Genomic DNA, 27,961 nt, shown 5'->3' on the forward strand with positions numbered 1-27,961 from the left:
AATATGATTAATTGTTTTGCATCATTTTATTATGTAGATCAAACAAGACTAGTATTTGTACAAACTACTTAATTTTTCTATCTGTTAAACATAATTTGCACATAAAGTAAACTTAAGTTTAGCATTTCTCTAGTCCGTTTTTTGAGTGTGATCTACATAACTTTACGAGTTCTAAATGTGTATTTTTGATTGAATCCAACTTAATTTTTTCAATTCCATATTACAAATTTCAAGTGGGCTCTACTTTGTTTTTTCAAATTTGTTTGTGTATTTCAAAGTTACTGTACTCACATTTTCTAATTAGCAACTTATTTCTAATGCAAATAGTAAAAAAAATTGTATAAAATATATATATACCTCACAGATTAAGACATTGTGTACAATAAAAAAAATTGTGTTTTTATTGTCTCATTTCAGGAATACCCTTAATCCAGTCAATACATTTCAACATATATATATACTTACAACTTTCCTAAGTGAACTCTTTAGAATAACTGATACATTTCCATACCAGCAGGTACACAAAGTCAAAACACTTTCAATAAAAGAGTTATAAAACTTATTGCTGCCGTTCTGGATAACGGAAGAATGGGACGCAGAAGAAAGTTTAACACTTCACCAATAAAAACGAAACATCCCATGTCATTTTTGCTTATGGCTTAACACAGTAGCCTATCATTGAAAGTTAGCAGCAAGTCAATAAAGTCAGATCAAACACATATAATAATATAAAATAAAACATACATAGATTTGATTTACTTATTGGAAGTTAGTATTCTGATTTTGCATTTGACTGATTTTATTCATTTTGAGGAGTACCTTTATTGTACATTTTAAATATAATTCCTTACTTTACTAGTTCTACTTGAAAAGTAATCTGATTACACACTAAAAAACGTTGGGTTATTTTTTTTACCCAACCGTTGGGTTACACATATTGGGTCAATATGTTGGGTTATTTTGCAAAATGTTGGGTTATTTTAACATCGTTGGGTTATTTTTAGTAATTACCCGGCCGTTGGGTTAAATACGGTTTCCCCAGTGACGGTTCAAATTTTAACGGCAAACCGTCCAGTTACTGCCAACAGAAGACGCTGCTGCAGCCTGATTATGAAATGAAAGGTAAGACATGCCATTTTTTTATGAATACAACTCTTATAACATTATGTATTGTGTACTGAAACGTTGAATATAGTCGAAAACTGAATTTTATTTAAAAAAATCCCTTTAATGCGCTCTGGAAAAATGAGATAGATTGGAAATAAACCATAGCTATCCCAGTTAGCTCGCTAGCAGTAATAAAGTAAAAACATTATTCTAGTGTACCTATTTAGAAACTTAATACGGCAATACAGAAAGTAAGTAACTAATGCCTAGTCTGAAATCACTATCTAAAGCCGCGCGGAGCATTATCAGCTCGGCCCGTGCAGCGCGAGCTCAGACCCGGTCACACGACACCACAGCAGCGCTGTGAGATCCAGGGGGAAGCGTTTGAAGTCGCCGAAATATCCAACTGTATAACTTACTACTCTAAATATCTGTTGTGAGATGAATGAGTGCAGATATTCACAACAGCATTGACGCAGAAAACTGAAATATTGTGCTAACAATTTTAACGTTAGTTCACAACAGTTAGAATGTTTTCCAACCCACAAATTACCTAGTTTTACCGTAGTAAGTTAGCACAAACTGCAACTATGATAATTTGGCAGAAATGTGGTAGGCCTATATTCATAATGAATGTTGTCATATGAATATATATTATGCATGTTACTATTAAAAGTATTACAGGAGTAGCTAAATCATACAACCATTTATGAAGCTATGACAGTTTTTGCCTTTATTTTAAATATGTTGTACTAAATGTGTTATATACCTGTGTTGTAGACCAATGGATTAATTTGTGAAGCAAAGACTAGAACAGTTGAACCTCTGCCATTTAATTAAAGGTGAGTACGATATTGAAACAAGTTGTACACAATTATTTTTTAAAGACTAGTTTACTTTTCTGGTTATTTTCCCCTGCTTCATTCTAATGCAGAGGGAGGATTGGATCTCAGTGGTTCTCGACTCCTGGTCCTGGAGTATCACCAATAGTACACAAGTTCGATGTCTTCCTTATCTGACGCACATTTCCGAGTTTGGAGTCTCTACTAACAAGCTGGTAAGTTGAATAACATTAGATAGGCCAATGTGCAGTGCAGGGGCTACTACAGAACCAGGTTATTTGGGAAACAATCAGTTTATTATTATTTTTTTCAGCTGTCTTCTCTCATTTTCATACAATATGTTTTAATTTCAATAAGTTGTTGTGGTTGTGTCTAAGTGCATATGAAATCAGGTCCACACATTTGGTATAGGTGAAAACTGTTTTTTTTTCTCTTTTTCTGTTAACTTGTCTTTCAAAGATGATCATGGAGAAATTGCCTTTAAAACCCTTCCTGCCATCCTGCCATCATCGCCATACCTCACAAATGGACAACATGGTGTGTCCAACATATGCTGAAATGAAGAGAAGCTTAATTACATTCACCCATTAGCCTGTAAGGTAAAGCAACACTATCAAATTAGCTTTGATAAAGTGCACTGCTCATATGCATCCATTTATTATTTCCTTTAGTGATTTTGCTTGTTAATAGATTATCCAATAGTTCACCCAAAAAATATCCCATTATGTTCTCACCCTCAAGTCATCCTAGGTGTATATTACATTCTTCTTTCAGACGAACACAATCAGTTATTAATAAATGTCCTGACTAATCCAAGCATTATAATGGTCAAAATTTGAAGCCCAAAAAAGTGCATCCATCCATTATGAAAGTAATCCATACGGCTCCAGGAGGTTAATAAGGGCCTTCTGAAGTGAATCGATGGGTTTTTGTAGAAAAAATATCCATATTTAAAACTTTATAGACTAAAATAACACATTTTCGACAGACAGCCTTCCCTATTCAACTTACAAAGAAACTGTAACGCCTCTCGCAATTCAAAACGCTTACGCTACGTCCAACTTTATCGTCTCGGCATTTACGTTTTTTTACGCTACGTCCGACGTTATTCTCACAGCAGTTACGCTTTTTTCAGAAGTTGAATACTTAATGCGGTCCATTGGAAGCTAGATATTTTACTTTATAACGTGGTAAATATGGATATTTTTCTTACACAATCCCATCAATTCACTTCAATGGGTTCTTATTAATCTCCGGAGCCGTGTGAAGCACTTTTATAATGGATGGATGCATTTTTGCGCTTTAAATTATGGGCTTCCATTATAAAGCTTGGAAGAGCCAGGATATTTATTAATATAACTCAGATTGTATTTGCCTGAAAGAAGAATGTCATACACACCTAGGTTGGCTTGAGGGGGAGTAAATCATGGAATCATTTTCATTTTTGGGTAAACTATCTCATGAATTACCCTCGTGTCGTTGTAAGACTTTCGTTGTTCTTTGAAACACAAATGTTAAAGAAATCTGCAAGGTTTCTGTCCCTCCATTGACGACCTACGCAACTACCACTTTAAGACCCAGGACAGACAGCATTAAAGTAATCCATGGGATTCAAGTGGTCTAACCTCAGTTTTATGAAGCGACACGAGTGCTTTTTGCAACAACACAAAAAAAAACATAACACAACAACATTTGCTCTCTTTTCAACACAACACGCATGCGTCTAGGGGCTCTCGTGAACATGTGTTGAGATTAATGTTTTGTAAATAAAGTGGTAAATTATGGTTAAGGGATAGAATATACGCTTGTCACTTCATAAAACTGAGGTTGAATTACTGGAGTCACATGGATTACTTTAATGTCTTTACTGCCTTTCTAGGCCTTTCTGTGTTCAGAAGATGAACCGAAGTCTTACAGGTTTGAAACAGCATGAGGATTAGTATGTTGATTGGTGAAAAATGAACAGCAGATGTAATGACTAATTAGTGACAATTTGTTTAATTCAGTACAACACTGCTTCATTGTAACTTTTACGTAATTTAACACTGCTGATGTTGTCACAGTGCAAGCAAACTGAACTTTTTTTTATTCTTTTAAGGTTGGAACTAACATGATGCATTAGCTGAACAGTGAGACAAGCCAGGATCCACATGACGATGCCTGGTGACAAAGAGACCTCGCTGATTTTTTTCATTTTCATTGTGGAGGCAGTTGAACAGAAGACCTTATTTCAAGAACTGGCTGTATGTTTCCGATTTTTTTATTTTATTTATGACATGAACTATCCAAAGACCTCTGCCCCATTTGGGAGATTTTGTAGCATGCAAACTTGAATATATATTTTGCTGCCTCATTAAAAACTTTGATTATCATAATTTGTATTTGTTTTGCTACTTAAGGTATGTTCACAACACATCAAGGCATACAGTGTACAATGTAGATTTTTTAATAAAGTTGTTTATTTCTGGAAGAATTTAATATTATGAATTTGTGTATTCTGTCCATATTTGTATAGGTTTTTAATTTAATATTTGTTGTGTTCATTTTTAATTTTTGTTTTGTATGTACACCTTTTATGTATGTTTACCTTATGTACATTTTTGTGTATTATGTGTGCTGTGTATTTTGAATTTAATATTTACACATTTATGTATACAATAAATATTTACTCCCCAATATTTAGTTTGACATTTACAATATATATTTTAAAGCACATGTATTGTTTTATACAAATAAAAAAATCTGTATTTGAAAACAATGGGTATTTTATTTATTAAAATAATGGCATGAATAAAAATAAAAATTTAACTCAACTGTTGGGTTACTTTTAACCCAACTGTTTTTTAACCCAATGCATTGGGTTAAAATAACCCAACGTTGGGAAGGTGCTATACCAACCCACAGTTGGGTTACGTGTTGGGTTATTTTTAACCCAACATTTTTAAGTGAGTACATAACTCAAGTTACTTGAACCCGAATACTGAAATAAAATGCTGGGTTAAAAACAACCCAAGTTGGGTTTCCATTTTCAACCCAACTTTTAACCCAGTATTTTTTAGAGTGTATGAAACTGGTGAAGATTTAGAGGGGGAATTAAGGACAAATCAGCTCATTTGTAAGGCTTGTTAATTCATGCTGTATTATGTCTCCCCCTTCAGGTCAGCAGGAGTATTGCGAAATGCGAACAGCTACATTGTAATAACAACCCGTCCAGGCAGTAACAATTTGGGTAAATGATCAGTAGTAGTAAATAGAAATGAAAAGTGAATAACCCATTCATCACATTTAGGACTATTAAATCTGTTATGACATCGAACATATTGTGAAATAGCGAGAACAAGAGCAACATATTTCTATGAGCTGGGACAGTCCCTAATTTCTCACAGGGTTGCGTTCTGACAGGACCCCAAAACCAGCCAGTCCAGACACGCAGAACCCGGAGAACAGGCAGAGCCGTGATCGACAGCCGAGTCCACCAATGAGAGCGGGGCTCGTGGATGAGGAGGCGGGGCTTCCAGCCTGAGGAACGCTCGCTGTGAGTCAAGCGAGAGTCCGTGAGCGTAAATAAAGTGTCATCTTTCTGGAGAAATTCTGTCGGTTACACACATTTCTCAATAAGTTCCCGTCAGCCAGTGTGACCTCCAGCTTTCCCGAGCAGTGTGTTCGGTCAGAGGATTGAGCAGCGGTCAAAAGCAAACGGAGCGCAGGCAAGTGCGTTTCAGAGCAATGATGACTTTACAGTTATTATACACAACAAACGGAATGCTTTAACATTGATTTCATTCATCTAATGGCTGATTCTTCGATTAGGGAAAGGTTTTAAAAGAATGCATGATGAAAAATGATTTATAGCTTTAAATAACCTATTTAAGTGTACTTATGTGACTTTTTTGGGGGGGGGGGTAGCAATAAAGTAAATTTATAATATTTTTTGTTTTACTTTTTAAAATTTATAATTTTTTGTAATAATGAATCACTGTCCAAAAAGCATTCCAGAGAATATATTTTATATGTTTCCTATTGAAATAATGAGACATGATGACTGATTTTAATATCCAAAATGTCATTTATTTTAGTAGATTCATTAGTCATTCCCGAAAACATCCGTAGCCTATATGAGAATTGTCTGTATTTTTTTATTTATTTATCCCAAAAATATCACAAATTCTCAAACATTGTTATACCTTTACCAATAATCAGTCTGAAAATGATGGGTTAAAATGCAGATGTGTGCGTAAGGGGAAGTGTAGGCCTTACCTCAGGTCTTCTAACTGGTCACATTCACCTTTTTAGGTGAGAATTACATTTTTAGACGTACAGGTACTCAATGAGCATGGGCAGCAATGCATCATAGTGTTGTTTTCTGGCGTCTCCTGTCCTCCAGGATGGGTGCTGGAGACGGGTTTCGTGCCCCAGTCGCCGTGATCGCCGCCGGGTTACTGAGTGTCCTGGGACTCTCGTGGTTCTGGAGTTTGGCGGCTCTTTTAGGCGTTTACTTGTGTTCTGGAGGATGGAGGTTTCTCTATGTGGCCGCGTGCACCATCAAGAGAGACGTTATGTGAGTACGACAACCTACTTTATCCCAGCGAACAATTTTAGGTTATAAGAACGTTTCCCTAACGTTCACATTAAGTTATAAAAAAAGTTTTCCGAATGTTCTAGGAACGATAAAATGTCCAGTTTTTATTCTCTTGTTATTACACGCCTCTGTGAAATACTTGACTCTGATTGGTCAATCGCGCATTCCAGCGGTGTGTTATTCCCAAGCGGCAACCTCCCGCGATCTCTCTTGAAGCCAATACGGAAGTAATGTAAACTGCAATTCCTCAACTGGCCACTAGGGACAGGCTCCAGAAGGAGCAGAATCTCATTGAGCCCCATGTTAAAATTCTCAACTTTAAAGCAGAAAAAAACATGTTTACAGCCTGGTACAAATTGTGGTTTTGGCTTATAAGGCTAATTTTGATCTTCATGACAACTCTGAGGGGGGTGGATTTTTTTATAACTCATTCGTTTCCGTTATATAAAACCTTAAGGTTCTGCATAATTAAGGGCGTGGTTACAAGTGGATAGCCATTTATCCGCCGTCTATAGTCATTGCGTCACCTCAGCTCCGCGCACATCCCGCCTTTTTGCCCATTTTCTGTTATCCGGGAGTGACACGCAACGACTCGCTCACAAGATGGCAACGCCCAGCAAGCCCATACTTTAAGCTTCAGAACGGCTTATCAGAATCCTATGGGTGACGTCACGGACACTACGTCCATATTTTTTTACAGTCTATGGTTATTCCCAGATAACAGCCGCTCATCCGGGTACTGCGAGTTATCTCGACCGGTTCTACTTCTGTGCTTAACGCTGGCGCCATCTTGTGGCTTAAACAGCCGTAGGTTACAATGGAAGACTTCAAGGCGGGTTTCCTTTATAAAGTTTTAAATATGGATATTTTTCTGACACAAACGCATCGATTGGAATCAGAAGGCTCTATTAACCCATCGGAGTCGTGTGGAGCACGTTATTTGACAGTAGCAGTATTAACATTAAGTGACATGGCATCTGACGCACAGGAGCCAATGGCACATGTCGCGACACACGCAGTGGCACTTCCGGTTCTCATTGGCATATGTCAGTGGATAGTGACGTGTGTCGCGACACCCGCGGTGGCACTTCCGGTTCTCATTGGCATATGTCAGTGGATAGTGACAGTCACTGACACTGTCACGAAACGCTGACACTGGCAGTGACACTGAGTCGCGGAACATGTCGCTGTATGTGACACTCACTGGCAGATGAGCTGAACAACTATACTCACGTAATTGTGGCACAAAAGCCAAAATAAATATCCTATTTTCGTGACTTTTTTCCCCTCTTAAATAAATGTTCATCTAACTTGTTAAATTTAGTAATATGTGTTAGTTTGTGACAAGCAGTATCTGAGTGGCATGTGCCACTGAATGATTTATGCAATGCTAATATTGGTGCTAATGTTGTTGATCATGCAAACTGCACGTCCTAGAAAACACGTACAAACCATCATAAGTCACTACAAATATCGCATTAACAGTCGCATCCGTTACTGTAGTAAAGCTTTAATTTTGCATCATGCTGCACGCTCTCCTCTAGGTGTCAGTATAGCCAGCGCAAAGATACACCATAACTGAAGACAGCTGAGGAACATCAACGGGTGGTGTATTTGACATTTTGTCTGCAAGTTTGACGGTAGCAAAAACAGTATCTGATAGTATCAGAGTCTGATATGTTAAGACAAATTTGTAAATACTTAGGCCTACTCAGTCATGGCTTTAATATTTCACAACTAATTATATTGGCATTGCATAAATCATTCAGTGGCACATGTCACTATCCACTGACATACGCCAATGAGAACCGGAAGTGCCACTGCGTGTGTCGCGACATGTGCCATTGGCTCCTGTGCGTCAGATGCCATGTCACTTAATGTTAACACCGTCTCTCTTATTTGACGGACAGCTGCATTTAATGGACTTCAGACACAACTACAACTACTGCTGGGATTAACGTTAGCCTGGACTTTTTAAATATAACTCTGATTGTATTTGTCTGACAGAAGAATGTCATAAACACCTATAATGACCTGAGGGTGAGTAAATCATAGGCTTGGTGTCATTTTTGGGTGAACTAACCCTTTCAGCATTCATTCTCAACATTTAGCAGCAATAGATAAAGGCTTAAAGCAGTCTGGAACTGTTTTTCTTAGCGGAAGCTTTGCGTAAGAGCTAATAAAATATTTAATCTCAAGACAATATTTAGTGTGTAATTTATTTGAGACTAGTAGGCGTGTAATAAGCGGGATAATGTCCACCCAGCCGGTTGTTATCTCAGAATAAACCCCTTCAGAGTGACGCTCCGCTTCGCCTCGGGGTCCTGATCGCTCTGGAGGGGTTTATTCTGCGATAACAACCGGCTGGGTGGACATTATCCCTTACTTATTTCATTTTAAATAACGTTCTTATAAGGGTGTGGAGTGTGATCACATAAAATATTTCTGTTTTCTCCTTTAAAGTACTTGCTTTTGTTTACTGACATCTTATTCTTACTTAAAAAAGGTAAAACTACTTTTATAATTGACTTTTATATTTATATTTAAAACAATGGATTTTCTTCTGATTGTAAAGAATATATGTTATCGAAAAATAGCATTTAAGTGTCATTAAGTTGTCTCTGGATATACAAATTATGTATCTGAAGTTTTAGGAAAAGCTGTATGACTAATTTGTAATGACTAATACTTTTTTAATGTAGTAACGTTTTTAAAACGTTCCACTAACAATGTAAGAATAACGTTTTAAAGCTAACGTTTTTAAAACGTTACTCGATAGCAAATAACATTGGCACAACGTTCTAATAACCTTACTGCAGGAACGTTTTTCGATAACTTTGAGAGAACTCTCAGAGAACGTTCCCTGATGTCTTTGTTTGACGGAGCGTTTCGTCTCTTCCAGTGGTCTGTACGTACTGTTGCGTGTGAAATTCTTCATGGATCATTATATCCGAAATCGCAGCACCATCCCGTCCATATTCGCCCAGCAGGTGGCGCTCCACCCGGACAAACCGGCTCTAATCGAGGAGTCGACGGGCGAGGTGTGGAGCTTCTCCGATCTGGACCGGCGCTCGAACGCCGTGGCTCAGTGGGCCGTGGGGCAGGGCTGGGCGTCCGGAGACGTGGTGGCCATCTTTATGGAGAGTCGTCTGCCTACGGTGGCCCTGTGGCTCGGACTGGCGAAAGTGGGCGTGGAGCCGGCGTTCATCAATTTCAACCTGCGCCGCGATTCGCTGATGCACTGCGTGGGCGTGTCCGGAGCGCGAGGGATGGTGTTCGGGGCGGAGCTTCTGGACGGTGAGATTCGCTTCACTTTCGTCTGTGCGAAAACTAAAATAACATGTTTAGAGAATAACCAGGGCCACACGCAATCTGTGGAATATTGTTTGTGATTTCTGCTCTGAATTAAAAAAATTATAATTTTGCTTTAGATTTTTAACTGCGTTAAAAAGATCTAAAAATATTGGAACTGAAAGCGTTAAAAATAAAATATGAAATACTTAACTTTTATTTAAGGTTTATAATCCAAATCCAAATATATATATAATTTTTACAAAGCTTGATCTCTCTTATTGTAGGCTACGTCGACTAGTAGACAATTAATTAAATAAACAATTTCATATCATTCTGGAAAAAGCGAAATAAGTAAATAAATAAGTCTTTTTAATAATTATAAATAAGTACTTTTCATGACATTTCCTTAACTCCCCTGTGGTCAGTTTTATTTTAGACATTTTAAAATAGCATTCTCTCACTAAAAACAAATTCACATCAATAAGTGCAGCCTACAACCCCTCACAATCACACACACGAGTGTGTGTGTGTGCTTCTGAAACGACGGAAACCTTCCACGTGGGCCTGCTCATAACTGATAGTTTATACATAATTCACTATGAGCAAGTGACACAAAATTACTTGTTTTTTCATTTTTAGCACAATATTTAATTTTTTTTTTAACAATAACTCTTTAAAAACACTATATACTGATGAAATATTTTAAATTAGAATATGTTGATATTTTTTATAACAATATATAATGAGGCAAAAATTATTATTTTTCACGTTGGCACAATATTTACTTGAAATTTGATTGAGTTTTAGTGACATCATCTCCTACTCAAGGCTGGATACAACATGTGTTGTCCAATCAGATGCTCTTCAGAAAGTTTATTAATTTATTCATTTATTAAGTAATTTACAAGTAGGCAGTGATGGTTTTGTAAATGCAAGGGTTAAAAAAGGGGGGAAATTTAATTAATAAATAAAGTAGTAACAAATAACTATTAAAACAATAATATGATGCATACAAATAACAAATATATAATGATATATGAATAATTCTTTTTATTATTTATATAATTTATTTATATTTTAATATTTAAATTAATAATATTAATAAATAATAGTAAGTATAATATATTTATATAATAAATAATCAAGTAATAATTAACATAAATAATCATAATAAATCAATCAAATAAATAATAATATAAAGACAGTAATATAATAATAACAAATATATAATAAGTAATAAATAGTGATAATAAATCAATCAAATAAATAACATAAACTAATAGTAATAAATATAAATAATAAATCAGCCAAATAATAAATAATGATAGTAAATAAATTAAATAAAAAACATTAAAAATATTAATATAATAATCATAAAAATAATTATAATATATAAATTAAATAAGCATATAAAAACAATAATAAATATAGTAATAAATAATAATTGTATGTATATATATATATATATATATATATATATATATATATATATATATATATATATATATATATATATATATATATATATATATATATATATATATATATTGATAATAATAAAATGGTATACTATACTACATACTAAGTAAATAATAATAAAAAAAAGTTCCATTTTAATAAATATGTAATAAATACTGAATATATTGATTAGTAAATCAAGTGTATAGTAATAAGTAGAGTCAGTAATGGTTTGACTGAAAGCCCTTGTGAGAGGCTCATGTGTGTGTGTGTGTGCGTGTGTGTGTGTCTGTGTGTGTGTGTGTGTGTGTGTGTGTGTGTGTAGTTCTGCTGGAGGTGAAGGAGTCTCTGCGCTCCATCTCCCTCTTCTGCACCGGTGCGGCTCCTGACGAGACGCTGGACTCTCTGTCGGCCCAGAATCTGGACGAGCTGCTGGCCTCGTCTCCTGACACGCCGCCCGCCGTCACACACAACAAGGGCTTCAACGGTCAGTTCATCACATCTCTCTCTCTCTCTCTGTGTGTGTGTGTGTGTGTGTGTGTGTGTGTGAGAGTGAGATAATTTAACGACAGGTAAATGTCTCCACACGTCCTACATATTTTAGATGTTGCAATAGTTCTGCTCTCGCTCATGAAGGCACGTCCAGGTCACATTTCACCGCAGAAACACAAAGAAGAAATGTTTATGCTGTGATATTATTTTCATTCATATGAAGCTCATTTCCCCTCTCCAACTTTCATTCTTGAGTTTTATTGTAATTCTTTGTATTTGTAATGACAAATTTCTTTATACAAATACTAAATCTAGTAGTAATAAATAATAATAACAGTTTATTATTGTTGTTTATAATATTATATATTTATTATGTTTAAAATATTCTCATTAGATTATTATTATATTATTTTAAATCTGCATAATTCAATCATCACAGATATTACAATGATAAATACATGGTGTCATTTTATGTATAAAATATATTATGTTTATTATATGATCATGGGAATTATGTAACAATGCCAAAAATCTTAATAGTCTAGTTATCTTGTTTATTTTTTATCTTTATTTTATATATATATATTCAGACCCTTTGCTCAGTGTTTAGTAGAAGCGGCCTTTTGATCTAACACAGCCACAAGTCTTTCTGGGAAAGATGCAACACGTTTTTAACCGCTGGATTTGGGGATCCTCTGCCATTCCTCCTGCAGATCCTCTCCAGTTCTGTCAGGTTTTATGGTAAACGTTGATGGACAGCCATGTTCAGGTCTCTCCAGAGATGCTCAATTGGGTTTAAGTCAGGGCTCTGGCTGGGCCATTCAAGAACAGTCACGGAGTTGTTGTGAAGCCACTCCTTCGTTATTGTAGCTGTGTGCTTAGGGTCATTGTCTTGATGGAAGGTGATCCTTCGGCCCAGTCTGAGGTCTTGAGCACTCTGGAGAAGGTTTTCCTCCAGGATATCCCTGTTCTTGGCCACATTCATCTTTCCCTTGATTGCAACCAGTCGTCCTGTCCCTGCAGCTGAAAAACACCCCACAGCATTATGCTGCCACCACCATGCTTTACTGTTGGGACTGTATTGGACAGGTGATATTTTTCTCCACACATACTGCTTAGACTTAAGGCCAAACAGTTCTATCTTGGTCTCATGAGACCAGAGAATCTTATTTCTCACCATCTTGGAGTCCTTCAGGTGTTTTTTTTAGCAAACTCCATGTGGGCTTTCATGTGTCTCGCACTGAGGAGAGGCTTCTGTCGGGCCACTCTACCGTAAAGCCCTGACTGGTGGAGGGCTGCAGTGATGGTTGACTTTCTACAACTTTCTGCCTTCTCTGCATCTCTGGAGCTCATCCACTGTGATCTTTGGGTTCTTCTTTACCTCTCTCTTCAAGGCTCTTCTCCTCTGATTGCTCAGTTTGGCCGGACGGCCAGCTCTAGGAAGGGTTCTGGTCGTCCCAAACGTCTTCCATTTAAGGATTATAGAGGCCACTGTGCTCTTAGGAACCTTAAGTGGAGCAGAAATGTTTTTGTAACCTTGGCCAGATCTCTGCCTTGCCACAATTCTGTCTCTGAGCTCTTCAGGCAGTTCCTTTGACCTTATGATTCTCATTTGCTCTGACATGCACTGTGAGCTGTAAGGTCTGATATAGACAGGTGTGTGGCTTTCCTAATCAAGTCCGATCAGTATAATCAAATACAGCTGGACTCAAATGAAGGTGTAGAACCATCTCAAGGATGATCAGAAGAAATGGACAGCACCTTTAAAGGGTTAGTTTCAGCCAAAAATGAAATGTCTGTCATTAACTCCTCTCCCTAATGTCGCTCCACACCCGTAAGACCTCCGTTCATCTTCACACACAGTTTAAGATATTTTATATTTAGTCCGAGAGCGTATGCAAGTGTATGCACACTATACTGTCCATGTCCAGAAAGGGAATAAAAACATCATCACAGTAGTCCATATGAGACATCAGTGGGTTAATTAGAGTCTCTTGAAGCATCCAAAATACATTTGGGTCCAAAAATAACAAAAACTACGACTTTATTCAGCATTGGCTTCTCTTCCGCGTTTGTGTTCAATCCTCAAATAAAGATTCAAACGGTTATGAATCAGCGTATTGATCAATGATTCGGATCACGTGTCAAACTGCTGAAATCAGGAGTCATTGGCGATCCGAATCATTGATCGATTCACTGATTCATAACCGTCTGAATCTTTATTTGAGGATTGAAAACAAACGCAGAACTGTGTCTGAAGATGAACGGAGGTCTTACGGGTGTGGAGCCCTTTAAATATATGAGTGTTACAGAAAAATGTCAACAATTCTGTGTTTTTCTGTCAATATGGGGTGCTGTGTATACAGTAATGAGAAGAAAAAAATACTTAAATGATTTTAGCAAATGGCTGCAATATATTAAAGAGTGAAACATTTAAGGCTTAAAGGATATGTATATGTATAAGTCATGCATTTAAAGTAATATATATATATATCATTAGATATAATTATTTAGTTAATTACAATATATATAAAGCAAAATGCAGTTGTTTAGTTTGAGGGAAAATTATTCCACAATGCTAAAAATCTCAATAGTCTTTATGCCTAATCTAATTTCAAGTTTCTTTCTTGTGAGTTTGGGTTGAAAATGAGCCGGACGTGTTGTTGGCAGGTCGCATGAGATTCACCGCTTTATAAAGAGAGAGGGAGGCTGTGGGATTACGTGTGTTTTCAGTCAGAGAGCGAGTGGTTAAAGTGGGGAAAAGGTTACATACCAGCCAAGAGCACAGTGGCAGCGCATGAAAGAGAGAGAGCATGAAAGAAAGTCTGAGGGACAAAAGCAGATCGGGTGAGAAAAACACAATGAAGGGAGAAAGAGAGCAGAAAACACATCCGTTCCCCGAGGAGAGGCGGAGAGACCAGGATCAGGAGATTCAGGAGAAAGACGGCAGTGTCTCGTACAGACGGAGGGCTTGTAAATGTGTCAGAGGCTGAACGGTCATTGGTCAATCACCTCTGACCCAGTCAGCTGGCCTGATCATATGTGTGTGTGTGTGTGAGTGTGTGCTGGTACAATCGTCTCCAGATGCCAATCAAATCTGACACACTGGAAACATGATTTACACTTTACACTGACCTTTCCCCATAACGGTGCATAAAACCGTTTGATTCATGTCCTTCATCACACAATCTGTCCTCAGTGATGACGTTAATGTGTGTATAGTGCGCGTTTACTTCAGGGTCACTGTAACTGTCACTAATAAATGAGCCAATCACATGGAGTAAAACGGTTATTACAATTACTAAAGAAAACCTTAAAAAAAACTAAAACATTTACAGGTCTAGAAATTAGAAATCCTAAAGTCATTACATTACAAGTTTTGGCTTTAAATGCAATCACTATATACATACTGTATAATATATATATATATATATATATATATATATATATATATATATATATATATATATATATATATATATATATATATATATATACAATAGTGTAGGAAAGTCTAAAAGTAGATTAGCCTAAAGAAGAAAAAAAAACATTAAAAGCAGTGAGATTTCTTACTTTGTCATTATTTTTTTTATTAAAATAGAGAAAGTTTTCTCTCTGCAAAAAAACAACATTAAATCATATATATATATACATGATTTAATGTTGTTTTTAATAGTATACAAGTAAATTTGAGAAATAAATGTATTTCAATAAGCACTGATTACAATAAAACTCAAGAGTAAAAGTTGCAGACAGAAAACTTTCTCTATTTTAATAAAAAATAATGACAAAGTAAGAAATCTCACTGCTTTTAATGTTTTTTTTCTTCTTTAGACTAATCTACTTTTAGACTTTTCTTCTGTCGTCTAATCCAGGGGTTTTCAAACTGGGGTCCGGGGACCCCCAGGGGTCCCTAGAAAATTTCAGGGAATAAAAAGGCTAAGCAAAAATGGATAAACTGTTTAATTTTCTAAATGTTTCTCTCCTTTCTTGCCATATACACACTTTCCTGAATTGTATATGTTTGTCTTGCACCTTTTATAGTGAGTTTTCTCCCTTTATCTCACTAAGGCAGAGTTCCTAACGCAGTATGAAAGCTTGTTTACATGCATTTATTGCGAAAGATTTGATACAAATCATTTTTAATTTAAAATGTTGTTCAGGTTTATACATCCAGCATTAAATATAGCCAGTTTAAGTTTGGAAACAATATGTTGTATTCATAATGTCACACTTATGACTTACTGTTTGTTTTATTCCATAAAGAAAAATATAGAGATAGATTATTATTAAACTAAAAATCGTGAACATTTTTGACTATCGTTTTTTTTCTTTCTAGTTTTGCCCTGCTATGAAATATTAAATCAAAATGTCTCTTTGAGTGCAATCAGTTATTATTATTTATCAATGGAAATGTATTGGCCAAAAGGTGAATTATTCAAGGATTTGTTGGAAGTTGAGTTGAAATGACCTCTTCATATAGTAGAAAACTATGCATTTAAGAGTTAAAATAACTATAAATTGTATTTCGATATAATTGTGTATTCTGTGTGTGATGTATGAGCTCAGTTTGGTGTTTCTGTGACGTGTGAAGTGTGTGTTTGTGCTCTCAGACAGGTTATTTTACATCTACACCTCAGGAACGACAGGTTTGCCTAAAGCGGCCATCGTGGTTCACAGCAGGTTTGTGCAACTCTGTTCCTAAAATACTCAGCAAACATCATCTGTAGGAGTGTTTGACTGTGCGTTTGTTTGCTCTGTGTCAACAGGTACTATCGCATCGCTGCGTTCGGATATCATTCCTTCGGTCTGCGGCCAGATGATGTTGTGTACTGCTGCCTGCCGCTCTATCACTCCGCAGGTCTGTGCGCGGTTCACAAACGCCATGTTCAACACACTCACACTCGCTGTTCAGATTAAAACACCACATCACTAAACATACCTTAATTAAAAGTGCTCTTTCTAGTGATATCGACCGGGTTGGTAAATCAGGTCATATTTTATGTACTGGTATCATCTGATATCCCAACCAGAGTAATAGTTCACCTTGTGTCAAATCCATAGTCTACCAACAGCCTTGCCAATGAATCAACTATTTGTTCTTGTGGGTTTTGAGTAAATATTGTGAAATATTGAAGATGATTTAGCAGTTTTGTGTGAGTCTTATTTACATTGATAGCTTAAATAAATACGGTTAATTTAAATATATACCAGCATTTTATGTAAGGGCTAATGTCCACCCAGCCGGTTGTTATCGCAGAATAAACCCCTCCAGAGTGATCAGGACCCCGAGGCGAAGCGGAGCGTCACTCTGAAGGGGTTTATTCTGCGATAACAACCGGCTGGGTGGACATTATCCCGCTTATTACACGCCTACTAGTCTCAAATAAATTAGACACAAAATATTGTCTTGAGATTAAATATTTTATTAGCTCTTACGCAAAGCTTCCGCGAAGAAAAACAGTTCCAGACTGCTTTAAGCCTTTATCTATCGCTGCTAAATGTTGAGAATGAATGCTGAAAGGGTTAGTTCACCCAAAAATGAACCCAAGCCTATGATTTACTCACCCTCAAGTCATTATAGGTGTTTATGACATTCTTCTGTCAGACAAATACAATCAGAGTTATATTTAAAAAGTCCAGGCTAACGTTAATCCCAGCAGTAGTTGGAGCTGTTTCTGAAGTCCATTAAATGCAGCTGTCCGTCAAATAACGTGCTCCACACGACTCCGATGGGTTAATAGAGCCTTCTGATTCCAATCGATGCGTTTGTGTCAGAAAAATATCCATATTTAAAACGTTATAAAGGAAACCCGCCTTGAAGTCTTCCATTGTAACCCACGGCTGTTTAAGACACAAGATGGCGCCAGCGTTAAGCACAGAAGTAGAACCGGTCAAGATAACTCGCAGTACCCGGATGAGCGGGTGTGTGTTATCTGGGAATAACACACCGCTGGAATGCGCGATTGACCAATCAGAGTCAAGTATTTCACAGAGCCGTGTAATAACATTAGATATCACCTCCGACTATTTAAGAACATAGAGGACCACCAGTTTATGGACCCTTTCACATGTTGTGTATGTTACACTGGTATTAAACAACACCATTTTTTGTTGTTGTTGTTGTTTTTCGAGAAAATAAATCTAAAGATTGGATAAAGCTATGTTCAAAATTCTTATTTGATTGTGTTGACATATTAAGTTAAAGGTTTTTAAAGAAGGGAATCAAGGGATTTTTCCATTTTAGTGTTTATCACTTAATTTAGAAAATACTGTCAACAGTAAGGAAAAAGACATTTACACCAAAGTTTATGAATAAAATGATTAATATTCATCAGGTGAATTATATATGAACAAAACCTTCAGCAAAAACTTATGATTATAGAACTTATGATTATAAGTTTGGTGTATGTAAGTGCTACTCAAGTGGAGAAAAAACTCATTTTGAGATATTTATTAATAAAATAATATTTATTAGGCAAACTGTATATGTACAAACCCTTCAGTAAAAACCTCCAGAATATTGAATATATATGAATAAATCTGCTAAGTTTGGTGTGTCTACGTTTTTTATACACTTCAACAACACTCATTTTGAGATGTTAAATATTTATAATTTACACCAAATTTGTATGAATAAAATGTAAAATATTTATCAGGCAAATTATATATGAACAAACCCCTAAGTAAAAAAACTCCCGAATATAGAGAGGAATAAAACTGTTAGGTTTGATAAGTGTTGCTGAAGTGGATAAGACAACTCATTTTGAGAAAACAGCTTTCTTTTTAAACGTATTGAAATTGAAATCTACAGACGCAAATAGATAAAGTGTAATAAAATAATCTGTTAGAAGTGTATTTGTTTTCTTTCCATTAGTCGGACACAACACTTTAGGAAAAGCCCCAAATCTTAAAATTGTCCAATGAATGAAAAAACGATGTTTTCGCCGGTAGAGTCTTTCCTCAAATATCTGTAATCATGTGACCAGTTGTGAACATTTCATTTGGACATATCTGTTCTGAAAAAGGTGGATATTGTAAAGGTATTCAGGATAAAAACTGTTGTTAAATGAAAGACTTCAGTCTCTGTCTGCAGGTCGTTGAAGGAACTACAACATTAACTATCATGAACATGATGACACTGATGAAATGTTGAATGTGTATAGGATCAGTGTAATCAACCCGTTTCCTCTTCTTTCTGGGTTTTCCAGGAAACATTGTTGGCGTAGGTCAGTGTCTGCTGCACGGTCTGACGGTGGTGATCCGCAAGAAGTTTTCCGCTAGTCGTTTCTGGGACGACTGCGTCAAATACAACTGCACAGTGAGAACCTTTGACCTCAATCACAGCCATTAGAGTTAGATTGGCCATTGAGAGGGTAAAATATGAGTAAACCCAGCCCAACTAAAGCAAACACTGATCTCCATCTAAACAACATTCAACATCTAAACCTCTCAATAAGAGCTTCTGTAGTCGTCTGACAGACATAAAGTCAGTCTGGTTAGTAATGTGTGAAGCTGGTAATGCTGTTTGTGGAGTTGTTTAATCCTCTGATGAGATCTTGTGATTGTCAGAGTCTCCAGTTGTCCACCACAGGGCAGCAGAGACTTTGAAATGTGAACAGAGGTGGAAAGTCCAGGTTCAGAAGATAAAAAGTCCTGTTCTGTATTTTATTCCAAACATCTGGGTTTGCTAATAGCACAGTTTTTCAGACAGGAGGAAGAATTAATGAGTGAAATCAGCTGACTGAGTTCATGAGTGGCAGGACTTTTACTTTCTGACCCCTGGACTTCCCACCTCTGAGTTTGTGTGTGTGTTTGCAGGTGGTCCAGTACATCGGTGAAATCTGCCGGTACCTGTTAGCACAGCCGGTCCGTTCGTCCGAGTCTCATCACAAGGTGCGTGTTGCAATGGGCAACGGTTTGCGGCCTAACGTCTGGGAAGCGTTCACTAAACGCTTCAACATCGAACGCATCGGTGAGTTTTACGGAGCCACCGAGTGCAACTGCAGCCTGGCCAACATGGACAACAAGGTGTGTGTGTGTGTGTGAGAGAATCTTTCCTGGGGCCTATTGCACAAAACTAGGATAAGGGATTAAGCCGGGATATCTTGGTGATCTTGTCATCTATATGTAGGGTTGCCACCCGTCCTGTGAAATACGGAATCGTCCCATATTTTCAGGAAAAATGACGCGTCCCGTATTTTACATAGGTCCAACCGCGTTGTGTGAAGACACGTCCTATTCTGCCCCTAATTGGGTCGCTGCTGTTGTTGGTTTGTTTGATTGGTTTGTTTCAGGTTCACGGGCCGTGAATCACGGCCAATCAGAGTCAGAGGAGAAGGGACCCCGCCTCGACGGTTCTTTTCTATATGGGCAGAATCCATTTGAAACGATGGCGGAGGCAGGTCCAGATACCCTATATCAAAATACTTTTTAAATTGATAACGTTAGATTTCATAAATGCTGCCTATTAAGAAATAATGTTAATAATGTAGGCTACATTAATGATGTTATGGTATGATTTGTTTATAAAGGTTAAGTTGTACAGTCAGACACAAGCATTACTTTAATAAGAGATAAGATATATATATTTAATACATATTTAATCAAAATATTCATTCATTCATTCAAAATAGGACCTTTTAGGAATAAAATAAGCAACTGTTTGTTATGCTTAACAAATTTAAATAATTTCATCATCCAATACTATAGAATTAACGATAGACTATAAAAACGGAATAATACATAAATATATTTACTTAACTTACCATAAATAAAAATGTTGTTAAGTGTTTTATTAAAGTAAGAAATGATTGTGGATATTATCATTTACAGTTATTTAGGTGTGGGTTCACTGTTTGGATGGTGTTACTGCACACAATGACAAATATTTTAGTCAAAATCTTTGTTCACAACACTATAAAATTACTCGAGTTAATTTGCAATTTCTTATCCTACTCCCCTAGGTTACAGCAGCTGAGTTTGTTTTTTATTGTCATAGCTGTGTATTATACTGAGTGCATCTGTTCACACTGATTTCAATAGCAGATATCCTATTATAATGTCCATTGGTATCAATCTTAATATATATATACAAATTATGAAAACATGTTTTAAGTAATATACGACCACTGCACTGGCACACCATCGGGACTATCGGCACACCACCACCGCTGCAGCAGGCATCCCTTATTTTTCTGTATTGAAGATGGCAACCCTATTTATATGCAAAATTTAGTACACCGCTGTCGTGTAAACGTACCCTGAAGGCACACTCATACCAAGAACGATAACGATAATGAAAGATAACTGTATATTAGCGGATAAATTGAGCCAGGATCACCAAGATATCCCGGCTTAATCCCTTATCCTAGTTTTGTGCAATAGGCCCCAGGACTCATTTCATAGGTGTCGTGTGTTTTATTGATGTGTAATGTGCTCCTCTGGCCAGGTGGGGGCGTGTGGCTTCAACAGTGTGATTCTTCCCAGCATTTATCCCATCAGACTGCTGAGAGCAGACGAGGACACTATGGAGCTAATCAGGGACAGTCGAGGACTGTGTGTGCCGTGCAAACCCGGTGAGAGAAACACACAGTACAACCTAAAGAAGGAAGAAAAATACTGAACTATAATAAACCGGAAAACGTAAAGTATGTGGAAGTTGAATGAATGATTTATCTTTCCTTGAACTGGAGATTTCTGAACACACAGTGCCATGACAGAGTAAACAAGAGTATTTCAAAAGTGTTTCAAAAGGGCTTCCTCTGTATCATTTGTAAATGGGTCAGAAGTCTTCTGTCTGGCTAGTGAGGGTAACACACACTAGGCGTGTCTTTGTTTGTGCGTAGTTTAAATAAACATGAGACATCAGACAGCCAATGAGAAACCGGCATGTATTTGGTCTTAGTAGTGTGACTTTCCTGTGTGGTTTTAGTGGTGTTAATCTGTTATTTTAGGGGCCTTTTACAACAGCTTTTTTAAGGGCCTGAAAACACGAACTTTCGAAATCGGGTTCTTAAAAACAATACCGTTATTGTCTCAAAATACTACTAATGTATAGAAAAACACAAATTAGTGAAAGTGGTGACAGCGTGCATATTACAAGTTCAGTCTGTCCACAACTTTCCTGCGAGTCTTAGTGGGCGTCGCCGTGACACTCGATACTTCCGGTTGAGGGTATCTCGCACACATAACAGTTCACACCAGACGCGAGGGACGCAAATAAATAGCGCTATTCGCGCGAAGTTGGACGCGTAAACATTTTGACTCCATTCGCTTCATTCACTAAACAACAGACGCAAATTTGCGTCATGGGCGGGGCTTCTGTCAGGCAGCGGCAGTCGTCAGAAAGACGAGCCGAGTTAAGGCTGCTCTCGCTGGGGTTAATGAGCGCTGAGCGCCTGGGTCTGTCCGAAACCTTGCTTCTATTATTTATTTTTTATTTAATCATTTATTTGATAGGGACAGATACCACCAACATAGATCATTTAAACTAAACAATCTGATGTCTGTATCACAGTGTATATAGCCAAAGGCTAATTTGCAACACTTGTCCCTAGAAGGGCCTTTATCAATCAAATACAATAAATACAAAAAAGTATCTGAAAACTGATTCATACATTAATAAAACTCAAACAATTATACTCTATAACTTTTGTATGTTTGGAAGTTATAGAGTATAATTGTTTGGCGTAAGGCCCAACTTTCCATAAGGCATTTAGCTGAGAGCAGTACAGACTAACGTAAACCGGAAGTTCGTTACCGGCGTGTTCTACGTTGCCATAGAGATCATGGGAAAGGTCAGAGTTCGGGAAAGTTGTGGATAGGAGCTTAGTGTTTCTTTATTGCCATCGCCACCTACTGGCCTGACAACAGAATACAGGGATTTTAGTCATTTGTCAATGAATCGATGTTGTCGTCTGTACTTGAAAAACGCAAAGGAAAAACGTTTCTATTTTTTACTTTTTAGTATGTTGTTGTTCTGTAAATGTACTCTTAATGTCATTGAGATACTATTATAGTTTTTATTAATATGTTGAATTAGTTTTTCATTTTTATTTTAGTCTAGGTTTAGGTATTTTTAAGTGTGTATTTTACATTTTATTAATTTATGTCTTTATCATTTAAAAAAAAATATTTTAGTTTTAGTATTTAGTTATCATTTATTTTATGTCAAGTAACAGAAATGTTTTTGTGTATTTTCTGAGCGTATTAGGAGAACCAGGGATCATTGTAGGTCGAATCAATCCACAGGATCCCTTACGTCGTTTTGATGGCTACGCCAATCAAGAGGCCACCAATAAAAAGATCTCGCACAACGTCTTTAAAACGGGAGATTCGGCGTATATATCAGGTAAAGTCAAAGCTCTCCGGACGTTTTCCGGATCCTCTTGGATTCATCTCACTCTGTGCTCTTCTGTCTCTCAGGTGATTTGATGGTGATGGATGAGTTTGGTTACGTGTATTTCCGGGACCGAGGCGGAGACACGTATCGCTGGCGGGGCGAGAACGTCTCCACCACGGAGGTGGAGGGAGTCCTGAGCTCTCTGCTGAAACAGACGGATGTGGCCGTCTACGGCGTCTCTGTGCCAGGTCAGATGTTTGAAATAATTAGAACTAGATGTTTTATATAAAGAAAAAAGTGAGGTGGGGATTTCTTTAGCTGAGTATATGCAATAAAAATGTCACAACCGCATCTCTTTTATTCATCAGGTGTGGAGGGAAAGGCAGGAATGGCCGCCATAGCAGATGTGACGAATGACTTCAACTGTGAGGCGTTTCTGAAAGATATGCAGAACGCTCTTCCCTCTTACGCTCGGCCCATCTTCTTACGATTTTTACCTGAGGTCGACAAAACAGGTGACAGATTCATATACAAAATTCATGTAAAAAACGTAAAAATGTTACAACTTATGTTGTTTAATTAGCGTTTATTGTATTAATTTAGTACTGCACATTTCACCAGGATGGTGTTTGTATTCTGTGCGTACATTTTCTGATTCATCATGTGACTTTCTCATTATCTCCTGTATTTTTGTGTGTGGCAGTTTTCAGTATATTTTAAAGGTACAAAACATATTTGAGAACTTTTAAGTTCATTAAATGATATATGTGACCCTGGAGCACAAAACAAGTCATAATGTCACGGGTATATTTGCAGAGGTGGAAAGTAACGAATTACATTTACTCGCGTTACTGTAATTGAGTAGTTTTTCTGTGTACTTCTACTTTTTTAAGTAGTTTTAAAAATATCTAATTTTACTTTTACTTAAGTACATTTTGATTAAAGTATTGTACTTCGCTACATTTTAAACCACATCCGTTACTGAGTAAAAATAAATCATTAATGCAAAGAGGGGAGGAACAAAACTGCGATCCGGAAATGACTAATATTGAATAGAGGGCACGGGGCGCGGGAGAGAACATGCGTGCAAATATCAGATGGAGACGAACAAGACAGACGTCAGTGACGCAGACCCAGGTGAAAGCAAAACGCCGTCGTGAACCCCTGCTAGTATGGAAATACTTTGGCTATAGAAAAAAAATAACGTGGTGTTGTCCTGGAGGATATCAAATGTGCACAAAATGTGGATGCAAATGAAGAAACACATAGAACATGTTCGGGCACACATCCCTCTGTGCAAATAAAGGTATGTTTATAACTTAGGCCGATTGATTTCTGTGACGCAGAGGGAATCCCGGAATCCAGTCATGAACATTAACTTTACATTATAACGTAGATTTGGCGTAATACACGCAAACTGGTGGATGAACGAAAAACTCAAATGTAGAGCTGTAGGTCTAGAAACAAATCAAATTGCGACATGGTCTGTGAACATTAAAGCACAAAACATTGCTATATGAATATATGATCTGCTTGTTCTCTCTCTGTGAATGAGCTGCTCCGTCTACTACATATGAACTCTATTATTCTTAAACATTTTTACGAATCAATGATAAAAAAAAGTTGTTAATCTAATTCATAATAATTTATTGAATTTAGTTTATTACACATGTTTTATTGAAATTTTAATAAACAAAATAAACAAATGGTTAAGTTTGTTATAATAAAGCATTTGTTCAACCAAATAAAAAAAAGACCAATCTTCTTCATTAATTTAACATCATTTTAACTAGTGATAATAACCATCATTTAATAATAGGTACAGTAAATGTGTAATTGATGTTTTCTGAGATAGTTGTCATATCGTGAAAATCTCATTCTATCACAACCCTACAGGGGAGAGTTTAAAAAAAGTAACTAAGTAACTTTTACTCTGAGTACATTTTAAATGAGTTACTTTTTACTCTTACTTGAGTACATTTTTAGACCAGTAATTTTACTTGTACTTAAGTAAAATTTCATTGACGTAACAGTACTTTTACTTGAGTAGAATATTTTGTTACTCTTTCCACCTCTGTATATTTGTGCCAATAGCCAACAATACATTGTATGGGTCAAAATTATCCCTTTTCTTTTATGCCAAAAATTAGGATAATAAGATCATGTTCCATGAAGATATTTTGTAAACTTCCTACTGTAAATATATCAGAAATGTATTATTAGTAGTAATATGCATTGCTAAGGACTTCAATTGGACAACTTTAAAGGAAATGTTCTCAATATTTATATATATCTAACATATATCTCAAGATTGTTTTTTTTTTTGTTTTTTTAAAATAGTTGGCAAATATTAGCCTGGTTTTACTAGACTCTCATACATTTCATTTGTACATAGAGTCTGGTCACTCTCCATTGACAAGGGTTTATTTCCGCGAAGGCGGGCACTCTGTTGAGGTTTAAAACTATTGGATCTGCCCTGAGCCACTCTGGATCTGCCATAACCAATCGCTAACGTTTGGTCGTGACGTATGTCATGCGCCCTTCGCCTGTTTCACTCATGGAAATCCGACAAAATAAAAGTGCACATGTGCAGGCCACCTCAGTAATAAAACTATAGGATAAAACCTAAAACTCGTGCATTCGGATTGTGATTTATTCACGCCACGGTGGATGGGAGAGTTCTGTGACCGGGAACGCAGCGCTCACGTGGTCCGTAACATCATTATATGCTGTAAATAAAATGTCATATGATTGGTATGATAATAAATGCTGCTATAAATAACGGACCAATTCAGATGTTTAAGTGCTTTTATTTTCATTTGCTTGAGCGGTGATGAAATATATTGCTCTTCTAAATACTTGCCAGCATTTTAAAGAAATACAAGTCTATAAATGCATCCTAATAACAGCAAAGCAACCGTACGGTGTTCTGCAGCGGTCAAACATGATTACAAACAGTGAATTTTGAAGTGATATATTGTTGAAAACTCAGAGATGTGGATTCGGACAGCAGTTACATCAGCACGACCTTGCGTTTGCCTAAAGCAGTCGGTAACTTGGCCGGAGATTTTTTACACTGGTGGTGAGAGACGGACGGCAATAAAATAACTGACCAGTCCCTGTAACTTAAGTGATGGCAATACCTTCCGACCCCACGAGAAACAGTTACCGTCCGAATAGCTTCAGCAACTCCTTCATCACTAACGAAGCGATCTGGAAAATCAAACTTTTCCCGAGTTTACCCTGTTGGAGGGCCACAACATCATGGCCACCAACAAACCCCAGCAAAGACTGTTATTGCTCCGGCTTTAACTTCTGGATATTCGGCAGCGCTGCCACAATGCAATGAATGGTTTAGTTTGCATCTTTCTCCGCCGCCATTACTGAACTACATCTCAAACTAGCGCTCGACATCAACGTCATCGTTCTCAGCCACTCCCTCTGTTCGCTGATTGGGCCGGTAAAAATGTGTTCGGAGAAAACCTAAGACTACACAGCAGTCCCAGACGGAGTACTGAAGGAAAATGAAAATTGAGCGGAAGCACGTAAGAGGGCAGAGCCAGGCTAGGCAAACAAACCATACATCAATGGAAATCTTATTTATTCAGCTTTTAGAGCATCTGTAAATCTCAATTTCAAACAGTGTACCCGTATGTCCAGGGTCACATATACGTTTTCTTTTTTACATGTAAGTGTTTCATTTTTTTACGGTAAAGTTGTGGCAAGTTTTTTTTTTAATCATAAAGTTGACTGATTATTTACTTTAACATAGTAAAATCGTTCATGTCTTTTATCCCCAGACACATTTAAAATCAAGAAAACCCGCTTGCAGAAGGAAGGATTCGACCCGCGGCAAACCACCGACCGGCTCTACTTCCTCAACAGCCGTCTGGGGCGTTACGAGGCTCTGACGGATGAACTCTACAGCGCCATCATGCAGGGAAACGTGTCTCTATAAGAGCCACAGAGAGTCTTTACTGCGTAAATGTCATAGCGGGCATCAATGCGCAGTTTATTGTACAGAATCAGAGATAACTGCACTACAGTCAAGCTCATACTTGACACACTGCTCGGTTAGTACTTGAAACTACTGCCTTTCACATCCTTCTATAGTAAAACAGGTGCCTTATTTCAATTCAGGCGCATCAGCAAAGGGCTGTGAAGTGAATAAATGTTATTATTGCAGCCCATTTACATGTGCATAGGGTTTTCTGATCACAAATAATGGACTGAACTCACCTTGTGAGATCGAGTAGCTGAACTAAACACGATTGTTTTCTCAACAAACTGCATAAATGTCTGACAGATATCACTGAAATGGAGGTAAACACTACTGTAAACGGCAGATAAAGAGGTAGTGGGAGAGCAGTGTGCGATTAACTAGTCAGTCAGAAGACGAGTTCATCAGTTGTGCTCTCTCTCTGTCTGTGTATCGGTTTGGCATGTTTGGGTTTGATGGTTTTGGAGAGGCTTCCCATTCAGCTGCCAGTGAGAATGAATAGTTTTATTCAGGTATTAATGAGTTACAGCACTGTTTATATGGTCAACACTGTGATTGATTTCAGGCAGAATTACAGACGAGTAATGGTTATAGTATTACAGGTGAACAGTATGCAAAACATCTCAAATCACACATTAAACTAGAATTTATTTTGGAAATGCAATGACTTCTGAGAAACTGTATTGAATCAAAAAGTTTTGATGTGAAATGTACATAATGATTAACCATAAGCAAATCAGACTGATTCTTTTTTCAGATGTTTGGACTATTTTACATTTACTTGACCTCGATTTTCTAAACAATTTTAATAAATTTAACATAATTTTACACCATGAAGTACATGA

At 37.0% G+C, this 27,961-nt stretch overlaps 1 protein-coding gene and 1 long non-coding RNA gene across 3 annotated transcripts; both read left to right on the top strand.

Moving 5' to 3' along the window:
* The first annotated feature begins 888 nt into the window (after positions 1-888).
* Positions 889-4,565, top strand: LOC137072722 (uncharacterized). Its single transcript, XR_010904663.1, has 5 exons — positions 889-1,122; positions 1,888-1,949; positions 2,042-2,164; positions 2,409-2,543; positions 4,048-4,565. It is a non-coding gene; the product is annotated as an uncharacterized lncRNA (long non-coding RNA).
* An 881-nt stretch (positions 4,566-5,446) lies between these two features.
* slc27a1b (solute carrier family 27 member 1b) lies at positions 5,447-27,944 on the top strand. 2 transcript variants are annotated; one of them, XM_067440590.1, is made up of 13 exons: positions 5,447-5,660; positions 6,334-6,507; positions 9,431-9,825; positions 11,606-11,767; positions 16,386-16,455; positions 16,542-16,633; positions 18,984-19,093; positions 19,594-19,803; positions 21,224-21,350; positions 22,988-23,125; positions 23,200-23,364; positions 23,485-23,631; positions 26,917-27,944. In XM_067440590.1, exons 2-13 carry the CDS (start codon positions 6,335-6,337, stop codon positions 27,072-27,074), a joined length of 1,947 nt encoding a protein of 648 aa, XP_067296691.1. In that variant the 5' UTR covers positions 5,447-5,660; position 6,334; the 3' UTR covers positions 27,075-27,944. The 2 variants fall into 2 exon arrangements, with proteins under 2 accessions (XP_067296691.1, XP_067296690.1); XM_067440589.1 differs by having other exon boundaries at positions 5,448-5,656.
* Positions 27,945-27,961: the final 17 nt, after the last annotated feature.

Source organism: Pseudorasbora parva, chromosome 4 (genome assembly GCF_024679245.1).
Source record: "Pseudorasbora parva isolate DD20220531a chromosome 4, ASM2467924v1, whole genome shotgun sequence".
In the NCBI taxonomy this organism is placed as follows: Eukaryota; Metazoa; Chordata; class Actinopteri; order Cypriniformes; family Gobionidae; genus Pseudorasbora; species Pseudorasbora parva.

Bases quoted from the DNA above. Each gene is read 5' to 3' on its own strand.
- slc27a1b (XM_067440590.1), top strand. From the start codon at position 6,335: ATGGGTGCTGGAGACGGGTTTCGTGCCCCAGTCGCCGTGATCGCCGCC. The intron at 23,365-23,484 runs GTCAGATGTTTG...TTTATTCATCAG, and splicing joins CTACGGCGTCTCTGTGCCAG to GTGTGGAGGGAAAGGCAGGA. The intron at 23,632-26,916 runs GTGACAGATTCA...TTTTATCCCCAG, and splicing joins ACCTGAGGTCGACAAAACAG to ACACATTTAAAATCAAGAAA.